At 37.5% G+C, this 9,340-nt stretch overlaps 1 protein-coding gene across 7 annotated transcripts in view; it reads left to right on the forward strand.

Moving 5' to 3' along the window:
* Positions 1-9,006, forward strand: part of KBTBD2 (kelch repeat and BTB domain containing 2) — a 33,042-nt gene extending 24,036 nt beyond the window's left edge. For all 7 annotated transcript variants that reach the window (XM_006171482.3, XM_006171484.3, XM_014585372.2 and 4 more), the window contains 2 exons: positions 3,926-4,091; positions 6,713-9,006. In XM_006171482.3, the coding sequence (XP_006171544.1) occupies positions 3,926-4,091; positions 6,713-8,248 (1,702 nt within the window). In that variant the 3' untranslated portion in view covers positions 8,249-9,006. The remainder of the gene's footprint in view (positions 1-3,925; positions 4,092-6,712) is intronic.
* The last annotated feature ends 334 nt before the right edge of the window (positions 9,007-9,340 follow it).

Below are 9,340 nucleotides of genomic sequence, written 5' to 3' on the forward strand. Positions count from 1 at the left end.
ATACAGGAAACAAGAAATGGAAAATTATTTGTTGACAATAACATGTATGTTAATGTGCTTGATTGAGACAGTATACAGTGTACTCTGGATGGAAAATCCCATTTTGTATGCTGTAATGATGTACAGTCAATGAAACAAATAAATTTAAATAAAAAATAAATAAAATAAAAAGAAATTACTTAATTGGATTTCTTTTTAGTTTTTTTTTAATTAATTTACATTACATTTATCCATTTCAAATGCCTCACTCATCTTCTTAAAATGGTCAAGCTGGTGACTTATTTTTAATTAATTTACATTCATTCACTGAGCATTGTCCAAGCATACAAAATGTGATTTCCCATCCAGAATATACTGCATAGTGGCTTAATCATACATGTTATTGTCAATAATTTTCCATTTCTAGTTTTTTTTTTTTTGAGAGATTTTCACTGTAGGGCGCGTGCGCTCGCCAGACAGACAGAGAGAGACATAGAGACAGAAAGCGAGAAATCACCCCCCAGGGGGGATGGTCTTGCCGCAATCCCTTCTCCTCCATTCTCCTCTCGGGATCTTGGGCACGCACGCACACACGCCAGGCGTGAGTTTTAAGCCACCGGGTCCGGGACACGAACCACGGTCGACTACGTGGGAGTCCAGTGACATAGCCATTACGCTAACTGCTGGTTCCCCCATTTCTAGTTTTATATAGTTTCCCCCTCTCCACCCTCTGGCATTTCTCAGCCTCCTTCCAGATTATGTCAGTTTTCCAGTTGTTTTCCATTCCTTTTTCCCCACACATTTTGTTGATTCACAAAATTTCTTAAATAATCTAACTACTTTCAGTAGCAAGCGCAGCTGATATATACGTATCTATGATTACGTGTCTGACTTTAGGCATGAAATTCTAAGTAGAACGAATATACTATAAGGTAGTACCTGGCTGATGCTATATACCTTACTACAATCATTAATTATGTATTTTTACTATAATTTTTAATTTCAAGAAAAGCAGTTTTAACTTTAATAAATCAAAGAAATGCCAGGGAACTATGCTTAAAACTTAAAATCGGGAAACAGGTTGGGATTCTGTTCAAATAGTAGGTTCATGAACCTGTCGGCAGCTCAAGACAGGACAAAAATCCTTAAAACTGGGAAACAAAGCCTAGAAGAAAATCAGCAATGTTTTAGTCAAAAATCATAAAATTCTATTCACCAGTTCAGTCTCATGTACTTAACCTATCTTTTGTTGCGGTACAATGTTCCCGATAATATTCTAGGATATAATATTCAACTCCAGACTTGTCCCCATGATTAAGTTGGCCATTTTCTTAGTTTTTGAATTCTTATTTCCGTGTGTGACTGTATTTAATTTTCCTGGTATTGTACTCTCTGCAGAACTTCTTGGAGATCTGGTCTTATGCTGGTAAATTCTTTCAGGTTTTGTTTATCTGAGAATGTTCTTATCTTTTCTTCCCATGTGAAGGATAATCTTGCCAGGTACAGTATTCTTGGTTAAAATTGCTTTTCCCTTAACACTTCGAATATATTTTCCCATTCTTTCCTCACTCGCATTGTTTCCTATGAGAGATCCACTGTCAGCCTGATGGGATATTGTAGGTAACTTGGCGTTTCTCTCTTGCCAGTCTTAGTATCTTGTCTTTGGTTTTGGTCATTCTGGCTATAATGTGTCTTAGAGAAGATCTTCTTGGGTTGATTCTATTTAGGGTCCTTTGTATTACTTGGGTCTGGATCTTTGAGTGCCTCTCTAGACTTGGGAAATTTTCTTCCAAGACTTTGTGGAATAGGTTCTCCATGCCCTTATTAGTTTCTTCATCTTCTGGGATACCAATTACCTGGATGTTTGGTCATTTGATGGTATCTAGTATTTTTTGTATATTATTCTCATTTGGGGGGGGCCATTTTCTCAGTCTTCGTGGTAGATTTTTTTCTAGACCAGCGATTCTATCTTCTACATCCGAGATTTGATTTTCAGTATCATCTTATCTGCTTTTAATACTTTCAAGGGAGGTTTTGACTTCCTGTATTATAGCCTTCATCTCTAAAAGGTCCATTTGATTATTTTTTAAAGTGTGTAATTTAGATTTTGCAAGAATTTCCTCACCTCTTGGAGCTTGTCAGCTTCTTTCCCCTGCCTGTTTGGCAATTCTTTGTCTGTCTTCTCTTCAATCTCTGTGACCTTTGTAACCATGAAAATTCTAAATTCTTTATCCGACAGTTCCATGAATTTTATTGTAACTGTCTGAGGATGAAGAGGAGTTATTATTTTTCCTTGGAGGAGAGGTATTTTCTTGTTTTTCCATATTTCTTGTGACCCTGCGGTGATTTCTAGTCATCTGATGGATGGGGTGCTTCTCCCTAATTCTTGAAGTTCAATCTGAGTGTTCAGAGGTGTGCAGGAGGAGGTGATCTGCAATCTCTCTTCCATTCCATTTTCACTCTTAGCAGATCAAAATCAGTGGGAATAGGGACCAGCAGTTAGCGTGATGGCTATGTCACTGGACTCCCACGTAGTCAACCGCGGTTCGAGTCCTGGACCCGGTGGCTTAAAACTCACGCCGGGCATGTGTGCGTGCGTGCCCAAGATCCCAAGAGTTCTCAAGAATGGAGGAGAAGGGATTGCGGCATGGACATCCCCCCTGGGGGGTGATTTTTTGCTTTCTGTCTGTCTGGCCAGCACATGCGCCCTATAGCAAAAACCTCTCCAAGAAAAAAAAAAAAAGAAAAATCAGTGGGAATAGAGGAAAATTCTGATCTTAATCGTATTCAGGTGTTTAGATCCTGTTCATTTGGACCTGTCTAGACACTTAGTATATAGGAGCTGAGATTCCAATGAATAAAGAATTAGAGAAGAGGAAAATATAAAATAGAAGAAAAAAGATAATTTTTAAAACTTTAGATTTTAATTTTAAAAAGTAAAAACTTGAAAACTACGTGATAAGCACACCACATGGAACCAGTATTTCACCGCTGAAGTTCAGGATCCATGTGAAAATGGGCCTGGATTTGTCCTTTTCCAGAAATGAGTGTGGAGAGGGAAGTTTCAGCAGAAAATCTTCCTTTTAAGTCCCTGAAAGCAATATTTCACAGCTGAAGTTCAGGATCCATGTCTTTTTTTTTTTTTTTTTTTTTTTTTTTTTTAAGGGGGGGGGGCCCCCCCCAGTTTTTTTGTTAAGGGACGTGTGCACTCACCAGAGGAGGAGACAGACAGAGAAAGAGAAATTGAGAAATCACCCACTACCACCACCTCACAGATGGTCATGTTACAATCACTTCTCCATTTTCTCTCAGGATTTTAAATGCACACACAAACATGCCCAATATGTTTTTCAAGCTGCCAGGTCATGACTTGAACCATGCATGCAATTGGCCATATGAGCTTCAGATATCTAAAATTAAACCATTTTAAATGTATAATTAAATGTACTTAGTATATAACTATTTCTACAATATAATGCAGAGCATTTCATCACCTTATGCTCATTTATATCACTACACATTCTTACCTTTTGCTGTTGGTAATCATGAACCTGCCTTCTGCTTCTCTATATACTTGCCTTTTTTAAGATATAAATGCAATCATATAATACATAGTCTTTGTATCAGATTTCTTTCATTGAGCATTAGGTTTTGGGGATGTTTTTATCTTACGTATCAATACATAGATTTTATTATTATTGCTGAATAGAATTCTCTTGTGAAAATATAAGAAGCGAATGAATTTTCATGTTTTCACTTGGGATGGCATAGTGGAATAGTCTGGTGTATCTTTGACACCAGGCTATATGCTTTTTTGTTGTCTCCCTTAAGAATATTCCCTATAAATAAATACCCTGAATAAATATCCTGTATTGTCTATTTTTTCTTTTTAGCTCTACATTTTTATGTGAAACCTTAAGCTTCGTTTTTCCTCTCTCAACTGTAGGGCCATGTTCATGAGTGGACTAAGTGAAAGCAAACAGACACACATACACCTGAGGAATGTGGATGCTGCCACCTTACAAATAATAATAACTTATGCATACACGGGTAACTTGGCAATAAATGACAGCACTGTAGAACAGCTTTATGAAACAGCTTGCTTCCTACAGGTAAGCAGTTTTCTCCTCAGTTACACATGAGTTGTGGCTTATTTTTTCGAGAAATTGGTTTCTCCAATGATGTCTTGTCTGTGTCATTTTTTTATATACATATATTATTTGGCAGAGGGCACATAAGCTTCCCAGAGAGAGACAGAAAGAAGAAAAGTGGGAAAGCACCCTTTGTGGGAAATGGCCACGCCTTTCCATTTATTCCTCCTTTTGGGATCTTGGGCGTGTGTACACATGTACCCAGCATGTTTCTCAAACAGCCAGGTTCAAGACTCAAACCACATGATAGACTGTGTGGGAGTCAGCCTCCTTAACTACCTTGCAATGCACTGGCCCCGTGTAATTTTTTTTTTTTTTTTAAACCTGCTACATGGCATGTATGCTCACCAGAGAAAGAAAGAAAGAAAGATAGGGAAAATGAGAACCCTTCCTTTCCCCCCGGGGAAATGGCCATGCCATATAGTCCATTCTTTTCCATTCTCTTGGGACTTGGGGCAAGCCCACACATATGCCCAGTGTGTTTTTTTCAAGCTGCTCAGTGTGGGACTCAAACCATACACTTACTATATGGGATCTAGCCACCTTAAACACCATGCCACTGGCTGACCTGAAATTAAGATTCTTACAGAAACTATCAAATATTTATGATGATTATGTGACCGTATTATGTGAATAAGGACAAATATTTATGCAAAATAAAACAAAAAATGATGACTGGTATATTTATTTCTGATAAACTTTTTCTGTTTTTCCTCCTTATGTTCCCTTTTTACATTTTAAGAGGAATAGAATTTTCTTCACTCCTTTCTCTGTTTTGGAATACTTTTAATTCCAGAAATAAAGTTTCTCTAAAGGGAGACTTTTCAGATCAATTGTGAAGCATGATTCATGATATCTAGTAGATATTTTTTTATTCAGAGATTTTGCTATCAGGCACATGCACTCACAGAAGAGACAGAAAAAATGAGAAATAACCCCCACCCCTGGGGGGGGCGGTTGGCCACGCCACAGTCCCTTCTCCATTCTCCTCTCAGGATTTTGGGCACACGCACACTCACCCAGCATGAGTTTTCAAGCCGCTGGGTCCAGGACTGTGGCCGACCATGTGGGAGTCCAGTGCCTTAACCACTACACCACCTGATGACCCTGATATCTGGTATCTAGTAGATACTTGATAAATGTGTGCTGAGTAAACATAAATGACACTGGTTGAATGCCAGCACCTGGGCGAAACTGGGAAACAACTCAGTTGATGCCTTTTGACACTTCTTTCTTATCTGGTCTGTACTCTTTTTTTTTTTTTTTCCCTATAAAACTGTGCAGTTTCCTACTGTACCTCTGGGGAAATGTGCTGTGGTAGCTTCCTGGTACTTCAGAATTAAAAGTGCTCATACCATAACGAAACTTGAAAGGACTGTCTTTATGTAGCTTTCAAGTTGTCATTACCATTTTAAAAGCCAGGAACTACAAGCGTTTTCAGAAATGCTAAGGAATTGAGGAATTTTAAGAAATTTAGATACCAGAACACCTTGTTACTATAAATATTGACAATATTCTTTATCATTTTTTTCGGCTGTATTAATGAAAACCGTGTGCATGTGCTTGTCCAGATGTAAAATAGAACTGCACCTCATGACTTGGGTTGCCTGGCAAGCCTGTGACAGGGCATTCTGTGACTTTCACTGCTAACCATGTGAATTAATGATATTTTTATGGGCCAGATACTTACTAATGCTTTATGTAGATTCTCATGTAGCTTTAACAATAATCATCGAAGTAGATAATTATTTCCCTATTTTATTTATACAAGAGAAAACTAAGGATTAGAGAGATGAAACTACATGCATGAAAGGTCTTCAAAAAATTTACAGAAAATGTATATCATAAAAATAAGCATAGGTTTCCTTTTTTTTTTTTTTTTTACCAAAATGAACTCACTGTAATTCCATTTTTTCATGTACTTTTTGCAGTAAACTTGTATGCAGGTGCTGTCTGGCTAATCCAAGTTTTGAATCTAAGCAACCTGACTCTCTTTGTGAACTGTTTTCTAGTTAACTACTAGGATGCTGAATAAGTATAGTAGGTAGTTAAGATGGACCACTTAAATATGAATAATTTGTAAATGCACATAAATGCATTTAATGTTTCTTTTATTTATCTTAAATCTCTAGATAAGAATGACAAATTAATCACTAGGCATGATTTTCTGAGTTTTTTAAATTAATATCTTGTCCAAGTAGAGAAAACTAGAATCCAGCTCAATAATAATCATTCCCTATACTATGATTTTTCATATTTCTCTCATACATGTATTTATAAAGCCTAACAAAGAGTAAGTTATGTGTGAATGTCGTTACATGTTCCTTAAGGCCAGTATTTAGTTTTTAGGTTCTTGTTGAATGTTATACTACCAGTTTCTAACTAGGACAATTAAGTAGGCCTCTGGACAGAAAAAAGAAATGCAAAACTATACTTATTCTTCTAATTTTATTACTACACAAAGATCTTAGTCTAGACATAGTATCTGAAAATAAAAACTGAATAAATATACCTGTCTTAGATAGAAATAAAATCAGTCTATCCTGCCTTTATTAGCCTTTTGTTTGTCCTTCTCATTTTAGGTTGAAGATGTCTTACAACGTTGTCGAGAATATTTAATCAAAAAAATAAATGCAGAGAATTGTGTGCGATTGTTGAGTTTTGCTGATCTCTTCAGTTGTGAGGAATTAAAACAAAGTGCTAAAAGAATGGTGGAGCACAAGTTCACTGCTGTGTATCACCAGGAAGCATTCATGCAGCTGTCACATGACCTACTGATAGACATTCTCAGTAGTGACAATTTAAATGTAGAAAAGGAAGAAACAGTTCGAGAAGCTGCTATGCTATGGTTGGAATATAACACAGAATCACGATCCCAGTATTTGTCTTCAGTTCTTAGCCAAATCAGAATTGATGCACTTTCAGAAGTAACACAGAGAGCTTGGTTTCAAGGTCTGCCACCCAATGATAAGTCTGTGGTTGTTCAAGGTCTGTATAAGTCCATGCCCAAGTTTTTCAAACCAAGACTTGGAATGACTAAAGAAGAGATGATGATTTTCATTGAAGCATCTTCAGAAAATCCTTGTAGTCTTTACTCTTCTGTTTGTTACAGCCCCCAGGCAGAAAAAGTTTACAAGTTGTGCAGCCCACCAGCTGACTTACATAAAGTTGGGACTGTTGTAACTCCTGATAATGACATCTACATAGCAGGGGGCCAAGTTCCTCTGAAAAACACAAAAACAAATCACAGTAAAACAAGCAAACTTCAGACGGCCTTCAGAACCGTGAATTGCTTTTATTGGTTTGATGCTCAACAAAATGCATGGTTTCCAAAGACCCCGATGCTTTTTGTCCGCATAAAGCCATCTTTGGTTTGCTGTGAAGGCTATATCTATGCAATTGGAGGAGATAGTGTAGGTGGAGAGCTTAATCGGAGGACTGTAGAAAGATATGATACTGAGAAGGATGAGTGGACAATGGTAAGCCCTTTACCTTGTGCATGGCAGTGGAGTGCAGCAGTTGTGGTTCATGACTGCATTTATGTGATGACACTGAATCTTATGTACTGTTATTTTCCAAGATCCGATTCATGGGTAGAAATGGCCATGAGGCAAACTAGCAGGTCCTTTGCTTCAGCTGCAGCTTTTGGTGATAAAATTTTTTATATCGGAGGGTTGCATATTGCTACCAATTCTGGCATAAGACTCCCTTCTGGCACTGTAGATGGCTCGTCAGTAACTGTAGAAATTTATGATGTGAATAAAAATGAGTGGAAAATGGCAGCCAACATCCCTGCTAAGAGGTACTCTGACCCATGTGTTAGAGCTGTTGTGATCTCAAATTCTCTGTGTGTATTCATGCGAGAAACCCACTTAAATGAGCGAGCTAAATATGTCACTTACCAATATGATCTGGAACTCGACCGGTGGTCTCTGCGGCAGCATATATCAGAGCGTGTACTATGGGACTTGGGGAGAGATTTTCGATGCACTGTGGGCAAACTTTATCCATCTTGCCTTGAAGAATCTCCATGGAAACCACCAACTTACCTTTTTTCACCAGATGGGACAGAAGAGTTTGAACTGGATGGAGAAATGGTTGCACTACCACCTGTATAGTTGGGGAGTTCTGGGAATGCATGCCAGATTTATGTGCGTTGTCATTTTTTTGCTAAGGAAGAGAGGCTATGAAAGGACTAAAAATGAATACATAAAAATTTATCTTTGATAAATTTTATTTTTATGCCCTACTTAATATTTGCATCACTATAATATATATATCAGTGAGTCTTACAGAAAGATTTGCTTCCATAATATGAAATAGATTATTCAATAATTGAGAAACTTTTATGTATCATGAAAGCATAAGAATCTGGATTATCTAACATTGTTAGCCCTGTGTATGTACAGCTCAAAAACTTCACTTATAAAAATAGTTTTCTGTTTCTAGTGTGATATATTATAAATTGTGCTGAAGTTATTTTAGTATATGTATCTAATTCCCGTGCTTCTGCTCTGAAGCCCTGGAATACATTTTTTTTTCAGTGTAATCAATTCAACTGCACTTAACACTAATGTCTATGTTGGTATAGAATTGTTGTCTAAATCCTATACTATAATTAAGATCTTCCATAATTTTATGGTATTACACAGGGAAAGCTATGACTGCAGGATCAGTCTATACTATTAGGTGCATGTATTTTCTTTTCACTAACTTATACTTGTCTGTCTAGAATACAGGTTGTCCGATCAGCTGGTCACTTACCAGGGGTGGACTTAACGTTGCTGGGCTTGCAGTAAGAATTGCTAGCCCCTCATTGTGCGGGTCTGTGTGGAGCTTTAATCATTAAAGACCTCCACTTTGTGTATTACATTAACTTTGGCTCATGTGTATAACTACCTGCTGCTGATGTCGTTCTCCATCCTAAAAGATTTCAAGAGGGTTAACCAGGTCATTACATTCTTATTTAATAACGAGCATTACTGTAGAGTGATTGTGAATAGAATCTGTTAGCTGTCAGAGTGTGTTTTTTTTAACCTGTTGTGTGTGCATTGGGGGGTAGAATTGAAAAGATGAACTGTTCAGGAATTTTCTGCACTATCCGCAGAGGAGCAGATAAGTAGCACTGCTCTGGCATTAATCCCAGGAACCACTAGCATTAGTGGGGCGCCGCCAATCTAATATGAGCACAGGTGCTTCATGACAAACAT

Source organism: Tupaia chinensis, unplaced genomic scaffold (assembly GCF_000334495.1).
Source record: "Tupaia chinensis unplaced genomic scaffold, TupChi_1.0 Scaffold149666_1, whole genome shotgun sequence".
Taxonomy (NCBI): domain Eukaryota; kingdom Metazoa; phylum Chordata; class Mammalia; order Scandentia; family Tupaiidae; genus Tupaia; species Tupaia belangeri.